The sequence below is a fragment of the Temnothorax nylanderi genome, unplaced genomic scaffold (genome assembly GCF_030848795.1).
Source record: "Temnothorax nylanderi isolate EJ_2023f unplaced genomic scaffold, tnyl_v1.0 TNYL_tig0285_pilon, whole genome shotgun sequence".
Lineage (NCBI taxonomy): Eukaryota > Metazoa > Arthropoda > Insecta > Hymenoptera > Formicidae > Temnothorax > Temnothorax nylanderi.
In genome coordinates, this window is record NW_027249347.1 from 24,379 (window position 1) to 42,128 (window position 17,750).

General features: G+C 38.1%; 1 protein-coding gene and 1 long non-coding RNA gene across 2 annotated transcripts in view; one reads left to right on the forward strand and one right to left on the reverse strand.

Moving 5' to 3' along the window:
• The first annotated feature begins 409 nt into the window (after window positions 1–409).
• The window catches only part of LOC139780583 (uncharacterized), a 98,366-nt gene continuing 81,025 nt past the window's right edge, over window positions 410–17,750 (forward strand). Inside the window, exon 1 of the long non-coding RNA XR_011720278.1 lies at window positions 410–532. This is a non-coding gene — a long non-coding RNA (uncharacterized lncRNA). The remainder of the gene's footprint in view (window positions 533–17,750) is intronic.
• On the reverse strand, window positions 2,607–10,613 carry LOC139780577 (uncharacterized). The gene is made up of 3 exons (XM_071719269.1): window positions 10,565–10,613; window positions 8,165–8,489; window positions 2,607–6,989 (listed from the first exon to the last, which is right to left on the reverse strand). The coding sequence occupies exons 1-3, from the start codon at window positions 10,583–10,585 to the stop codon at window positions 6,775–6,777; spliced, it is 561 nt and encodes a 186-aa protein (XP_071575370.1). The 5' UTR covers window positions 10,586–10,613; the 3' UTR covers window positions 2,607–6,774.

The window sequence follows — 17,750 nt, forward strand, 5'->3', positions numbered from 1 at the left end:
CACTTCCGCTTGGCACTTTGGCACACTCGGTCCACGCGAAAGTCTTTCCACGAGCTCGGCAGTAGACCGTGGCCGGACCCGCGCGCTTCGTGCCGCTCCGCAATTGAACCACTTAGCTACTTTGCGAACGTTGTACTGCTAACCACCTGACGCGTTCCAAATTAAATAGAGAAAAACTCCGCGGAAAGTTCAACTCGCGGCCCCGAGCCGCTCCGTAAAAATAAAGCTTATTAACGCGCGAGATTTAGTTCTTCGCTACCTCCGGGAGCGGTTAGAAAAACAGTCGACAACGCGAAGTTTCTTCGACCCATCCTTAAAATTACTTCTAGATTACGCGTTTAATAATGTTACTGCAAACTTTAGGCCAACTTCGATCGTTTATAACGCGGGACTCGACATTTTTGTTTCAGGATTTTTGACTCCAATCTCCAGAATGTGCTATCAGAACTGTCTGGTTGCGGGGCATCCAGTGTAGTCATTCATAAAAGTTATAAGTAGATTTAACGGGAAGTTCTCTCGCAACAGTACCAAGGTAAATAGCGATTTAAATCCTACATTTATTTAGTACGCTTGTTTGCACGAAGCATTCCTGAATAATACTTTGTAAACGCTAAGTACTTCAATCGTAGATAGCAATAATAAAGGTGATGTTTATGTTAGAATAATGTGATCAATAGTGAGATCTAAAATAAACGATTATTAAACAAGATCCGCCGATAAAGTACATTTATGAATGTATAATGTGCTGTTTACACTATAAACTGCCCGTCAAATATGATAAAGAATATCAAAGTGATGCGGCCTTTGGACAACGTGTATAGATAACGGGCACGGTCAATTTCCGCGCGGGTGTCAGTGAGGGCTCGGTTACAGCACCGTTACAGCATCGGCCCTTCGCAACCTGTCGTTCCGCGTAACGCGCGAGCGTTAACGTTAACTCCCGCCACGCCGGGGAATTCAATTACGAGATAAAACTCGAGGAACGATTTATCGCGCGATGGTTTGGCCGGATTATTTCGTAAAATAAACTCGTAAACGTACTGCGCGACGACAAGCCCCCGCGCGGCACGCCGCGCGTGAAATCGCGTATACATCAGCGGACGTGGGCCACTTTGACGCTACAATTATAATGAATCAGTTTGCAAATGGACGGAGTGTGATAGAAACGCGCGACCGGATAATCGATAGGTTTGCCGTTGGAAGCGGCCGAATGCCCGACACTGCTATACATGTCGAAACCGGGGGCCCGTATTTCAATCGGTCGGGCAATACCGGTGTGGCCTATAGGCTGCGTACCGATTGCCAATTCCGCACACGTATACACGCCGGCGCACGCGTGTGTGCGCCTATACATTTGTTAATTGTAATCTGAACAAACTGTTGCGATGGTAGATACTTCGTTACTACGAGTTTGCTACGGAAAAATTACTTAAAGATAATATATCTTGACTGTCAATCGACTATTTAATTGACGATTTCATTATTGATTGATGACAGCGCTCTGATCTGAGATACTTAAAAGCTTCACTACGTCTCTCTTGAGAAAATTTTTATTTGTGAGTCACTAAATAATACGAAATAAAATTATTAAGTAATATATTAAATATTAAATTCTTAAAAAAAATTACTGGGAGTGGCTATAATTACAATAATGTATATAATATAATAATGTATACTTTGTATATCATATTAAGTAAAGTTTTAAAAATAAAAACCATCAGTGTGTGTATATATTTGTATGTACTTGTGTTCAAAACTTTAATTAATATTATATTGCAGATTTATATTTAAATGTCTCTAATTCTTGTTTTAAAGATTATTCAAAAATTGAGTTTGAACGAAAAATCTGTAATAAATTTCTCATAATTAATAAAAATCTCCAAAATGACTGAATTTTTATGATTCTTGCAATCGTTTCATGCAGTTATGCAGCAATTTGGCACTATTAGCAAGACTATTAGCTTCAATTACTACATGCGCGGCATGTACGAGCCGAAAATATTTGCTCGCATGACTATCGGCAAATTTGTCGTTTTAGCAATACCTTTCTATTATTTTCCAATCGCAATAAATGTCGCAAAATAAAAGCCGGTCATTCCAAGAGCAAATTGTTCTTAATAGTCCGGTTTTAAATAAAAAATAAAAGTGTGAAGATTTGTTCTCCTGCAAAACTTAATTTGTAAAACTGAATATTTGGATAATCACGAGTTCGTAAACATTATCGTTTATTCTATAAATCTAATTGTTATATCTGCATTTTTTATATTATATCACGTAGTCACTGTATATAAATGAATGCTTAAAACTAATTTTTTGACTAACTTTTACTTATAATAAATTTTTCTGCATTTTTAAATATTTATTTGTCGAAACTAAATTATCGAAACGTTATTAATGCCATTATAATCAAGTGTTTAGTATCAGACCTCTCCAGCCTCGACCTGACAGTGACTTAGCTGCTGCCCTATAATATGTCACTTGTTCTTTTAGTCGCCTTTTACGACAGGCAGAACATACCATGGGACTATTCTACCCCGGTCCCATACGGGGAATTATAATCAAACTTCCTTAAATATTTAAAGATAAATTTACGTGTCGCAAACAGGTTGACATATTTTAAAATTTATTAATTGCTCATATTACATAGATATTGTGAAAGAAAGAGTATGTTCTAAAATATCCAATGTATTCACAAAATAATTTATAATATTGGCGGTAGGCAACTGTAACCATTATTTAGGTGCGATTATTATATAATATCTAGCGACCCTCTTTCTTGACCGCGCAAGATCCGAAAATGTTACGCAAAATGATTTATTGCTGCGAACGCGCACAGAAAATTGCTCGCGAAAGTTATATACGATTCGCCAATCGGCTATCTACTTTTCTCTGCTGTTTCGCGAGTCGAATTACACCTTGTGCTTTTTTATACCAAGCTCGCTAGTCGTGCGTGGATTTATGGTCGAGTCGAGTCTTGCATGGCAAGTGTGCATGTAGTTTTTCTTTTTTCTGAAATATTCAAGACACCACATACGTTCTTCCGCGAATCTGTGGAAAAAGCTTGAATATCGGACATAAAATTATAATCGTCTCAATGAGTTAACGGGCATAATTTCAAACTTGGACAATATTGTTGCTAATCTGGATTTACAATTTCAGCATGTTTTATTAGAAATTGTAACTATAAATAAATAATTAACTTGATTCTAGTTGTACTATAATTGTGCTGCATAGAGCTTATTACGTTTAATTTTAAGTTAACAATTTTTAGACATGCGCGCATATTGAGTCATACTTTGGAATTATAGACACTATAATGTATTAAATTGAGATTTAAAAATTTATTTGTTATTTTAAACGATTTTTATTTAATAAAATATTTAATAAAAAACCGTTAACAAAAATATTATTAGAAAATAAACGAATTCTTTTAGAAATCCATTAACTGATTACAAATTTTTCAGATATTTTCCAGAAATTTTTTATTCTCAAAGCGCTTTTGTAATAGGTGCGTGCTTTCAGGGAAATTACAATATGCGTAACTATGTACATATGCGTTGATATGATGCGGTATAATGCATTTCCGCATTCTAATTATTATAATGCTTCGAGCACGCAAATAAAACTACGATACACGACGTCCTCGTTATGTTGACGAGACAACCTTGATTGCGACAATCGTACATTCCAATCAGCAATATGAATTATTAATTTGTTCACTTTGCAGGCGTAAGCGATGGTTATCAACCGGTTGATAAAAGGATGTGAGGATATTTTAGGCAAAATCCATACTCGAACATGGTTACACGATATACCGTAATTAAAATTGTAATTGCATTGATTTAATACCTCTCTCGTAATTTGGCCATAATTAATCGTTCATTATTAACTATAGAAAATTAGCTCGTTAACGATAATGTGAAATTTTCCAAATTTTTCTAAATTTCCTACGACGAAACTCATATTTTCGAACATACACAATTCTCGGTAATGCTGGTGTGATGAAATTCGCTCTAAAGCATTCTCCAGAGAATTCTCTCAAACACAGCTGAGAATCACGTCGGAGGTAAACCATATAAACTCTCCTTTGTCAGACAGCATGCGACATTTACGCCGCGGCGCGGCGGCGGGGCGCTCGATCACGAGCGATTTGTTGAGGGTGCGAGCAGCGGGAGGAATAATCAGCGCGATGCCAGCAGTAATTAGTAGCTCGCGCGACGCTGCGGAAATTGCCGCAGGCGGTCGACTCCCGGGGTTGGAAACACCCCGAAATATCTACATGTACAGTCGTTATCGCGACCGTTCGAAACGACGACGACGGTACGTAGGTAAGTCGCAGCGGGCGCGATTTCGATATGTCACGCGAGCGCAAGTTTTAAGCGACGTGTGATAAAATTATTAGACACTTTCCTCTCCCGGCATTTAGTCTTATCGATATGAGATTCGTCGCTTATTAAAATGCACATTGCTGATTCATTGCTCCAACACGTGTGTCGAGAATATTTATCGGAAGCATCGTTGTCGATTTAATGACGTAATATACGTAATATTTAGAGTATTGACATTGATTTTTTACAATCTGCCTCTCCTCCAACATCTCTTCATGTATTCGCGCCATTGTTAGCTCGAGAATGTGTTTCTTTTATCTCTCCTGAATCGCGTACAGTATTGCTTTGGATATATCCCTCGACGGGATTACGCGTTTTTCCTCGAAACACTCTCGATAACGACGTTTCGTCATTACCGGAGAGATTGCACGAGATGTAGTTTAACGACGTGCCCGTCTTTGCCTGTTCCAACATGATAAGATCGAATTAAATGGCTCTTCCTTTTTTATTTTCGTTCGTCGATACATCGCGGAAGAATCACCTCAAAATCTTCGACAGTTATCATGCATGTAAAATATCACTTATTCTGTTCTACAATCTGCACAAAACATGTCTTTATGCTTTTCAGTTTATTTTATAGTATTCTCGACTTGCCTTTCATTGACCTATTTTCCTGGAATTTGTTGCATCTATAACATTCGTAAAACATAATTTTTTAATGTCCATCTGTATGTGACGTTTGTTTTGCGACTGTTCGATAAATGGCTTTTTCATAAATAAAACGTGCGCACTCTTTTTGCATACTTTGAAAACAGTACTCTTTTTGAAATAGTAATTACAAGAAATTGCGTTAGAGTATATTAACCACGCAAAAATTAACCGTGCGCTACAAAAGAAAGAGAGAGAGACAGAGAGAGAGAGAGAGATGGGAAGTTCTAAATGAGCTTTTTAACGCCGCGTTAAAACATATAAAAAGAAGCACATTTTTCTCATGCTCATTTTATAACGGCACCGCTGACGATGAGTTTTAACTTGTAGCCTGCACGCCCATAATATTCAATGGCTAATTCAATCCCGCGTGACCCGGATTTTCATTTTGCCGGCGAATCGACCCTGCGCCACTCGTTACTCGATAATCCCCGATGATTAGTGGCAATTGGAATCTCTTCGCACTTTAGAGCATCAGAAGTTATTACTCGTGTGCCCCTGTTACGAGCAGTTTATTTTCATTAGAGCGCGATATCCGCCGCAACGCCGCGTTCCTGTCGTTTACGTGTATCGCGAGCGAATCTTCTGCCACGCATCGCTTCCCGGTATTAATGATCGATAGCCGCGTAATAAGGTGTTCCACGTCGTAACAATGTGACTTTCATGCTATTACGGTATTGTATGTGTATTACGTCGCGTCCTGGTTGAAATGCGGCAGATAATTTACGGCACAACTTTAAAACAATTGCACCACATGTGTATCATCATTGTCACTTTATCTTTCTGAGTTGCGATGTAATATGTTGCGACATAGTTCTCGTATACCTTCCATAATCAGCTCAGCCGTATATCAGTTAATCGGCTTGAGCGTACGTCACTGTGTTTTTGCCGTAAACTACTATAATTTTGTAATGAAATGTATTACCTGTAAATATCCGACAAATTCATGAGGGCATGAAAATTTATATAAATAGTAATGTTGTTAATATCTCTTCGAGTAAATTGTAGTCGGGATTACAAAAAGATCATTTTATTATATTTGTCAGAAATGTTATATTTCTCAAATATTTTATATTACTTTTTTTAACGAATCCGGACAAAATTCGGGCCATCGAGGAATTTTAGCAAAGCGCAGAAATTCTCGCAAATTGAGTAATTATAACTTGCGGGTGGCTCATATTGTATATTTAACTTTTTACCCATTTCAATGGGAATTTTTGAATAAACGCGGACGCTCGATTAAAATGTTAATCAATTAAAAGGTTTTCGATAAACGTAAAAAGAGTTATATGCATAAAAGAATACATAGTAAAATATATTTTCGATCGGGTTACTTCTATTAAGCGAACGTCAATTATTTATCGGAAACCTTTATTAATTTTGTAAATCCTTATTCATATAGTTTTCGTGTCTATCACGGTTTGTCAAAAAAGTTTCATATTCTGTATCGGGAAAGAATGGCAATACTGCTGCTCGTATAATATAAAAAGGAATAAACATGCATTCTCCCGTCATGTTTATTTCGTTTATCGTGTATAAAGGGATGAACTATATTTACAATATATACGATACGTTATCCCTGCGTAATGTAATGTCGAACGGATAGCACCGTTGTTGCCTTTGGTATACAAAACGGAAACATCAACGTTGACGATTCGGGAAAGGAAAAGTCTATAATCGTGCCAGGTACATACAAAAGCGATCAGTCACGGTTGTCATGGTGACCGCGAGTTTTCTTTCAGTACGCTGCCGCGTGTGCGGATAACGCGGCGTACTCGTGAAGGTGGCCTTGGATCTCGTCGTGGCCTTGACCGCCGTAGACCCCACCCGAGTGATCATTCTTCCCGGAAGTGTGTACCATCGCGTGAAATCCCTCCTTGTCCGCGTGGTAGCTAACGATCCGAAGGCTGCCACCTGGATCCTTCACGGTATATTCCCCGGACACGCTGTGTCCTGCGGAAAAGAATATTTGATAAAAGGCAAAAAGGATTCTTCTTGACGCAGTTCGAGATTGTAGATAGTCGTAACTGGAAATGATGAAACGTCAGTCTAAATGTGTTCGCTATCAATAATTATTTTGTAAAAAAATCCTATCTTGCGAAGAATTTTTCTGATGACTAAAATATTCCAGAATTATAGATTGCTTTAATTCCAGAATTAGAACAATGTCTAAATATTACCTCTTGATTTTTATTATTTTCCTCTCTTTTTAATTGTTGTTCGCGATAATGAAAATTTAAATTTATTTAGAAAAATGTTTTGATATAGGATCACAATGTTTAGTTATCTCGATAGTATGTAATTCTAAATAAATTCAGACCTACAGTTATACAGAATGTAAATAAAATATTTGAATTAACTTCGTAGACATATCCCTTGAATAATTCAAAACTAATTTTTTGGAGGAGTTTGATCGGAAATGGTTGTCTCTCATAATTTTTTTTATATCTTCAATATTAAATATTGTGACATATTTAAAACTTGAATCAAAATTTCGTTCAAGCAAAACCTACTTAAAACGAAATGCAGACGAAGCTTTCTTTATTTGAACTCCTGAATCGTAATTTCCGAGGTGTCTTTCACTTTCAATCGTTTGTAGCTCAAATCGCTTGTAAACCAAATACTTCGATACTTTCGCTAAGGAAGAATTGATTCTAACTTGGTCAAGGAATGCATCTGCGAAGTTTGCTCACTTTTGGGGTAAGTTTATATCTCTACATAAGACGCTTGTACAACTACGATGCGCCGTTGAAGCCAGTTTACAATTCCACGAGTCAACTTCACGACTCAAGTAAGAAAACGTAGTTCCAACTGAAGAGTTGACACGAAAACGCACACATTCCCATACCCGCACACGCACAAGCATTCGCACATACCGGCCCGCGGTATTCTCGACGTGTCGGAAGGGCGCGCTCGCGGGCAGTCTCCGTAGAAATGCAATTTTCTTTTCACCCGTGGCAATTTTTGCCGACGTCAGCGTCAGAACGCCGAGCCGTCGACGTCGCCACGTTGGAAATCGGATAAACGGCGGTAGCCACAGGTAGCCGGTCATTCAAAGACTCGGCTTGTCGTTGTCATCCCGCGTGAAAGTCACGAAGGCATAAAAGTGACTCGTCCTTTTCACTCACCGTCGCTGGACTCCTTCTGGCCGTGAAAGTCGCCGGTATGATGGTCCTCGACGCCGTACGAGAACTCGTACTTCGGCTTCCCTACGTAGTCGACCGTATAGCCGTCGTGATGGCGGTGCTCGTGGTGGGTCAGATAGTTGTGCTCGCCGAGATGGTCCACAGGTACGTGCGGCACTTTCACTTCGTATTCAGGCCCCTGTACCGGCCCTTGGAAATGCATGTACGAGCTGGCCACCGAGACATGATGATCATGGGTGTCCAGCGGTATCACGCCAGCGATTGATCGATCGACCAGGGCGAGGCCGATGGTTAGTGCGACGGTGATCTGCGACACAAGAAGTTTATGTCGACGGTGTCGTGTTGTCCGGGGACTCAACCTCCGGCACGGCAGAAGGGGCTTTCGATGCTCTGATAGGTATCGATCATGGTTGTAAATAGCATGCGTTATGAACCGAAGAGTTCGTTTACATAAGCGCTGGACATATTTTTACCGAGACCCAAGTCTTCGTAATCTCCCAGTCTCTATTGTAATTTTCTTATTTATGGGGAAAATACTTCTTTTAGAAAAAAAATTCTATTGTAAAATAATATTGATTGACGGAAAGGAATTGCCGAGCGAAGGGAGGCGTAATTTAAATATTTTTACGTGTTTTAGTGTCATACTTTTCCCGTGCGCACGTATAAACAGTCAAACAAATTGGAATATTTCAAACTAGTAGTCCGATGAATCGAAATTGCACGGAAATGTGATCTGTATGATCGATGTCACTTGTGTATACAAACTCGATGCCATGATGAAACTCTAGAAATTTGCGATATTTATCGGCATCGAGCAGCGGATCGTTGACCTCTCGTTTTTAATTACGGGGATCCCAAAGTCCGGTCGTCAATGTTCAAACCAACATGAATCAGTCCGACGGAAGTAACTCGTTTGAAGAAAGATATAGACGCGCGATTTATCGAGGAATGTTTCTTCGTCTTTGCTTGTACGCTTCATCAGTCTCCGCGTCTTGAAATAAAAGTTTTTTACTCGATATTACAAACCTTTCAATTATATGTAATTATAAATTGACGTAATAAGCAAATCGTTACTCTACACAATAAGATATAAATACAAATTATAATTTTATTTTATGCAAATTTTGTCAAAACTAATGCCACATGCAGACACTGTTTTATAGTAATTGTACATGTAAAATGTACATGAAAGTACAGTTTGCATTATTGCATATATAAGTACACGCTTAAGTTTGGAATATAGTAGAATATATGCAAAAAGAGATAGAATATGTGCATGTTAACATGTACTGTGTAAGATTTTATATGCACTCGTCGAGTTATGAAACTTTGAGATATCATGTATACTTAATGTATCATTATCAAGAGTCATATAGATATTACATTATAATCTAAGCAAAATTTGAACCATGTAATAAATAAGTAATTTTAATGGCATCGAGACAATTATCATCAGAATAATAACTTAATTTAAAAACTCTTTTGTGGCTAATTTAAAAGCTTTGGTGGCTCTATATTTCCCTACAATAGAGGCAAAACGCGAGTTTGCTCTAAAATTATATAAGAAAGAGTTTATTCACTCTTCTACACATATATACGTGAGAAAATAATAGAACTATTATAGCTATAATAAAACAACTAAGCCAACAAATTAATAGACGGCGATACGAGTCAGGCGCGGTACGTGGTGCGCAAGTAAAGAAATTAATAGTTGACATTTGTCAGTGACAATAGTAGAAATTTGTTGACATTTTCACGAGTCTAATGATATATTTAAAACAACTAACAATAAGACTTCTGAGGTTGAGAAAATCTCAAGATTAGCCAAGTATAAAAGAACGCGAGCGTTTAATACAATTAAAGAGAAACGTTACAAGTCAGTGAGCACTTTTTAATTTTCATGAAGTTGAACCCCAGAATCTTTACCCACCTCTCGAGCACGTCCTGCTGTGCTGTGAAATGGACACTATCTTTAGCAAAAACTTACGTTCGCGACAATCCGGCTGAACGAACTAATTACATCGAGTAGACTTAAATGTCAAGCAACACTTTAATCCCATTTTACATTCACGACATTGCTTAGGTCTCCGACAAAACCGCGTTGAACTACCTTCCCGCCCTATCCCGAATTATTTATTTCGTCGACCCTTCCGCGCGTATACCACCGGACCAATTATGTGTGCGTAATTACTGGCAATTTAGAGTCCCTCTTCACCCTTATTTTCCTTTCTTAGCCCTACATATTTCACTCTCTCCCTTCGCTTCTTTCTCTTTCCTTTTCTATTTCTTTCTCCATCTTTTTATATGTCGCGGAGCTATTATTTAATGAACACTTTCTCCGCGTAACTTTTCTTTTCTTCGCGACGAGTTTCGACACTCTACCTTGAAAGTCATCTTCACCATTACGATATTTCAGGCGGCTAGGTGAGAACTGCAACTTACCAACGTATTTTCTAGGCTTTTATACCGGCACACTCTGCATACACGCCGTTGCGCATATACGCGCGTGCATCCGCGCCCGGTTCCGGTTCCGATTGCTTATGCAGATGTCCATGTGTGAAGATGCACTTCCGAGACATTTAGATAAACGTCGCATGGAGACAGACATCAAAACATGCAATTATTAATAAACGAGGAAGTAACTGACAATGAACTAGAGAAACTGTTAATAAAAGTAAACACACTAGAATTTCACTTACTTCATTTAAGACGTCAAAGCATAGGATACTTACTTATACAGAAGTAAACAGAAATAATGTACTCAAAAAGAAAGACAAGAAGTATCTCGTTAATTCGAACATAGTGGTTCGCAAATCAATGTAGGTACAGAAACGAAATAAAAATAGATATTTATATAAAAGACAAATTTTTAAGCATATAGAAACTTATAATTATGTATACACAAAATCTGACTGAAAATAAATATCTATTTTTAATGAGTATAAAAAAATGCAATCTTCAAATAATTATAAATCCACACTTGTAGGATTAGAATTTTACAAGAATCATCTCAGAATCCTTAAACATTAACATTATGGTATAAAAATGCTGTAATAAAAATATTACAGAACGAAAATTAATATCGTATATATTAATGTTATAAACAATAAAGTTTTTAAATATAATACGATAAAACGAAATTATTTAAATAAAATTTAAAAAATTTTTTTTAAAGAATTTATTTTAGTTTTTTGCGTATCCTGTGTATGTTGTTTGTAGGATGTAAAATTATACTGATAATTATGTGCATGTATGCCACTTCGCAAGAATCGGCGCGAGTTCCAAATGGCGTTTCACGATGACTCGCGATGTCATAAAACCGATTACGTATTAATAGACATCGCATCTTCACGTAGCGTGCATTGAAAAATGATCCAGGAGATCGCATTAAATCGCTTCCTTCCTCTCAGCTGGCATCGCGAATGACTTCCTTCTTCCTGTGAAATACGTATTACAACCGCGAGCTTTTCTCAATGTCGAGACAAGATGTTTAACTTGCTTGAGAGGGTCGATTTTTGGGAATATTTTAACTATTATTTTAAATCTCTTAAATCTCAAAGTATTGCAAATAATTATTCAGAAGACACAAAGCGCGATAATAATATACATATATGTGTATGGAAAGTCTATATAATAGAAATTGTGATATAAATTATGTAATTAATAAATTATACGTAACTGAGTATGCCTACCTGCAAATGATCATGAGTGCTGTAATATTGTATAAATACCAATACTAATAACTTTGCTAATAATTTGCGAGAAAGTTGTATGGTACTGATATTAATTTAAATTTATTTCGTTAGCTAAATACAACTGTACATTTATTGTATTTGCGTACCGCTCTTGGTGCTGCAATATTTTTTGAAAGAGTAAATATTGATTGCGCATAAGAGCATTACGTTAGTTTTCTGCCTCGAATATTTTTCGAGTAATTTTCAAAGATCTATTGCAGTTGCATTGCCATACTTTCCGTGCAATATTTTTTAATTCTTATGTTAACTTATTAATTAATTACTTATAAACGAGGACCGTCTTTTTCTCCCGTTTCTGAACGATTCTTAAATCAATACTGGCGAAATAACGCGTTTCTTTTCGAGATTATCCGACTCGATTGAAAACAGGAGTTCTAAAAGACGCGTTCGTTCAAATAGAAAGCAATCCTTAAGCGCAGCTCTCAATTCACATAAGATTCTATTGCTTCTGAAATAGAATAATAGTGACAAAATCAAATAGTGAAAGAAATAAAATGTTCACAATAATAATTTGTCGAAAAATGTTAATTCTTTACTATAATAATAATGTAATAATTTTCAACAATGAGTTTTCTAATTAATTTTTCTGTATAGTCCGTGAATCAAGGGAAAAGATCGAAGACAAAAAGTTGCGTGCTTTGTAACAATTCTCATTTTATATTTAAGGAGCGACGCTAATCTCGAGCAACTGACACATAATTTTTTTTTACTGCAGTTTAAAACGCGCTCGGGAAGATACGGCTTTCGCAAAAGAGAGCCAACCGGAAGTTGGCTGGCGCTCGATGGAAATGTCTTCTCCGTCTTCTTTGTCGTGACAATAAGAAATGTCGAGTTGATATATTCGCGAAAATTCTCTTTATCTTCTCTCAGCGTTGCGCGCGATGCACGAAACACGGCATTAAATCAAATTCATGCGTAACTGGTTTTTGCTTTAATTCTGTAGCGGAGCTTGCCGATTAGCGCCGATGATTAGCATATTCGCTGGAGTGCAGTGGATTATACGGTATCACGTACCTATATACATGGAAAATATCCGTGCGATTTGTCTATTTGGGAATAACAAGCGGCGCTATGTACCTATAATATAGTAAATCTGGCGCAGCATAACTGCACATAAATGCGATCATGCGATTAACAAGCTACCGTTTATACATTATAACGCGCGGATTAATAATATAAGTATTATTATAATATATTATTATCGTAAATGCTCATTACCCGCGACATATAATTTGATCGACGGGATTTATGGCGGTGTTCAATAAGGCACAATCGACATTAACGATCGACCTCGCCACATTTGATAACCTGATTAATGGACTACGGCTATGATAATGAACGCGAAGGGAAATACAGCCGCTGGCACTCGCCATACGCACCGCTAATTGGATTTTCTTTGTGAAGAAATTCTGCGGATATACGTATTAAAGAGCCCCGCTATTAGCCGGCCTGACAATCCTTTGAAACGACGCAAATAACGGCTGTTTCGATTACGAGAATGACGACGAGTGTGTCGCGAGTCACCGTTTCTTCGGTGAATATAAATGTGTTCAATTACGAGCGCGCATACATAGGCAAATAGCCCCGTATCTCCACATCAAACGATTAAATGTATCGCATTTGCGCTAGCTCTCTGCATGTTTCTCCATACCATTGTTGCTCACGCGGAAGCGAAGGCACTCCGAGGCATGGCAAGTCGAACGCGATGTTATACATACATATATGCATAACGATAATCAACCGAGTCCAGAATCGCGAAACAATGGTATGATATAGTCGCCGTGGAGAAAACGCCGCTGCTGCGCGCATCCCGTACCGGGAAGCGTTAAATTGTTTTTTATCTTCATCTTGAGAATTGGAGAAGATTATATCGCCAGTATATTAAATGTCACCCCTAAATAATTTATTACCCGCAAATAATAAACTGACCGCGCGCCATTCGTTATGTCTTTGTGCAACCAGGTTTTCCATAAACGAAAATGACACGATAAAAGTAATAAATAAATTCAAGTCCAAATTCATTAATGTGCGAATTAAGCGATTGACGGTTTGCATGCGTTGAACCTAGTCGACAAGTCAGCATAAATAATTTGGCGCGTACTACAATGCGCGATTTTAGGTATAACATTTGTAAACGTCGCGTCGCCGCGGCTGTATTATGCTTTCGTTCCGCGCGTGATATGTGTCAGAAAATGAATGAGACTCGATTAAACTAATTGGTGTTTCCATCGTGCATATTGAGAGATGTACTTCGCTATTTATGAGCAATCAATTTAATGGGGTATCTAATTATTGTAATGCAACCCTTAACTCCGACTGTACTGAGGTATTTGTGATAATTACATTAATCAAATAGACATTTCCCAGTCAATATCTTTAGCGCTTCAGATGAATAAAAAAATTCGTTAGGCGCATAATGGATGATATCTGACGTATGTTTAAAATGTTTTTATCGCTACATTCTCACTTTCAAATCTAGAAGTATCAATAATCTCGTTCTCATAGCATGTGCGTGACTTTCTCTGTCTATCTCTCTCTCTCTCTTTCTCTCTCTCTCTCCTTATCAGTTAAAGATTAATTATAATCTAATTGCAGCCATGCAATTTACTCGTGATAACTTTCTTTGAATTTCGCGTGTTGCTTCAGCCCACCCATTAAATCGGCAATGTACCGCACGAAACCACCTCGTAAAAATTCCGCGAATCGAAACGGTTTCACGAGCGGTCTCGCGCGTATATGAAATGATATGAAAAGATCAGTCGTATATGTGGTCCGAGCTATAAAAGCCGCGATACGCGCAGTCTCGTATCCCAGATCGTAAATCAAGAAGCTCGATCCCGACGCAGGTACGATTCCAGGGGCGATAAGGGGCTTCCAGGGCTGAGAGAAGGAAGACCCTCCTGTCGTACAGGGAAACCCGTTCAGAGAAACCTGAGTCTTTCACATTCGCGGATTCGTTTTAATCGCGGAGCGCTCGGTCGCAATTCCGATGACCTATGCACGGCGGAGGGTCTGACCCAGATCGTCTAAATCTACTGCAATTTGCACTTGACGCGTTTGCCGACAACGGGGAGGAAAGTGGTCAGTCGACGACTCTTCTCGTGCTATCCCGCCCTGCCGGTTCTCGCGGATTTATTTCTCAAATACGAACAACGATGTATAAATATCTTGTATCGAGGAGCGCCTGCTTTGCAACACGATCCACACAGATGCACCGAGATATGTAAATTAGAGATTTATACTGCCACATATATAAAAAAAAATAAGTTAGTGAATAATAAGTAAATATGATACGATATGTTACGTTACAATAGCACACCATTAGCGTAAAGATAACAAATTGCAAAACTAGTTGCAGAACAGATAAAACTAATCTTAACCATCAATTCACCAAGAAGTAGTGAAAAACTTTAATTTTCATATAATTGAAAGACTCGAGTTATTTCAACAGAGATTTATTTCGAAGAAAGAGAAAAGTTAACAGTCGAAGAATATAGGTTGAATAATTATACCAAATTTATAGTAACAGTAATGATCGATAGAAAATAAAAATTTAGAATGTTCTTTAGATTCGTCGAAATCAAGCAAGCACAAGGCGAGGCGAGCGAAAGCTCGCGAATAAAAAGCAATAGTAAACGTCGGTGACGAGCTCGTAAAAACGTATTTACGTGGATTACGCGAATTCCAACCAAGAAACGGAGTTTTTACTCAGCGAAAGCACAGACGGCGGGGTAGCGCCGGACGAGATCACGAGCCGGAAGCAGCTCGCTTTTCAGCACTCTCCCGCGCTTATTGCGCCCCAGTCGTCAGAAGCTCAATTAAAATTCCCACGGAAATTTCTCATTCGCTCGGGATACTTATCCCGACGGGCGACCGGCGTAGCCCGGCGTTGTACGACATGCTAACGTCGCGGAATTTCCCCGGGCTATTTTTCTCCCGGTGCAATTTCAACGGCGGCGTACCTACTGTACGTATCACTTGGAAACGGGCACGTGGGTTAACGGCTAACGATAAGGCTAACGTAATTCTGTCCGCCCTTCGCGCGAGATATCGCGGTCGCGGCCGGGGCAGTTTAGAGCCATGCCTCCTCTAGAAGCCCCGTGTCGAGTGTTCGGCGATTAATCTCGGTTACAGAATGCCCGGCGACGTAACCGGCGATTATGAAGCTTTTAATTTTTACGTTTTGTCACGTACCGCCCGTTGAGAGCGCGCCTGAATTAATTTTCCGATTGCGAGTACTGTGTTACAAACTAACTAACATAAGATGTACACAATCACTTCCCTGAACAATTCTTCTTTTATCTTATTGCTGCAGAAATAAAGATATATACGCAACATTTGACGGTACTGTTATTTTTTTCTGCGAATTTGTCAAATAGATACTTGCCTAAATAAATTGGTAATTGCTCCAATAAAAATGCAAATTACATAAAAATATTTAGACAAATGTAAAGAGATTTTCTTCATATTTTTTATAAAGTAACACAAATTTGATTTTATTTTATTACATCTAGAGAAAGCGGAACTATTGTACATGTGGTTAATTTTTTCGCGATTAAATTTGCTGGTCATTTTTATGCTCCCCTCGATCAAATGTTAACATCTTCCTTAAGTCCTAAATGACCGTAAAAACACGGGACGGTGAGAAGAGCTTTCGACAAGTTCGCGATACAAAAGCGATGAGATCTTAACGAGCATCCCCGCGTAGTTAATCAATCTTCATTCCGGTACTTAATTACTCACAAACTTACTCACACGGCGCGTGAAAAGGCGTATCGAGTGTTGTTTCCATTACGGGAACAAAGCCGGCAAATAAACGACAATTAAGATAACACTCGTATCGACACTGACGATCTTCCCACTCGTTGATAAATACGCAATTTGAGCGGAACATCAGCCATCTCTCTGATTTATGGCTTTTTATCGGTTTTTATTGCGCGCTTGTAAAAACGAGCAAATGATAAAACCCATATAAAAGAATATATTTTATTTTTAATAATTTATTATTCATTATTGTGATATAAATTTTCTTTTTAATATATTAACCAATTGCTTTGTGTAAATCTTTAATATCTACAATCTGTCCCACATTTATCGCACTTTTTCCCGTTCATGGATTTTTCATCAATTTGAAGCAAATATTTCTTTTGATTAAAGCACGAATCAACGAGGAAGATTTTTTATTCGAAAATATTAAACGCGTATAATTTCACGTTCTAATAACTTATTTTTTGTATTAAAGAACGCAAATGTGCGAATACGATAAATTCCCTCTAAATAAATAATAGGATGATATATAGATTTCATATGTAACTTTATTAACGACAAAATGCGTGCGATAAAATGGTTAGCCACCTGTTCCCGCGAATTAACACGTAGACGAACTGTCAACGATCCTTCATGGGTCGGTAGTGCTGCTACGTAAATCAAAGTTCGAGATTCCAATACACTTACACTTGTCACGGTTGCTTGCTCAAGCGCAACACCTTTGCTCTGTGTGTAAAGCGGCACTTGTCGCGATCTTAAGACCTGTTGATCGAGCGGAATCAAGTTCCTTGTCACCGAACAATGTTCTACATGTGCTTAGACGATACGCAAACAAACATACTTCAATGATCTTGGCCGTGCAACTAGCCTCTTTGAAACACTGGTCCCTCGATAGCCCTTGATTAACCGTTTCTATAAGAATACGAGTGTTACGGCAATTTCTTATTGTTTTATTTCTAATTTTTATTATGTGAGTGTTGCCATAATCTTTATAACTTGCATCTGTTAATGTTTTGCATTGATGAAAGTATGCAAAAAGTATCTTA

Excerpts from the sequence above, each read along its gene's own strand:
- LOC139780577 (XM_071719269.1), bottom strand. The coding sequence starts at position 10,585 with ATGGTGAAGATGACTTTCAAG. Across the intron at positions 8,490-10,564 it reads TGGTGAAGATGACTTTCAAG|ATCACCGTCGCACTAACCAT; the intron begins GTAGAGTGTCGA and ends CTTGTGTCGCAG. Across the intron at positions 6,990-8,164 it reads CCAGAAGGAGTCCAGCGACG|GACACAGCGTGTCCGGGGAA; the intron begins GTGAGTGAAAAG and ends TCTTTTCCGCAG.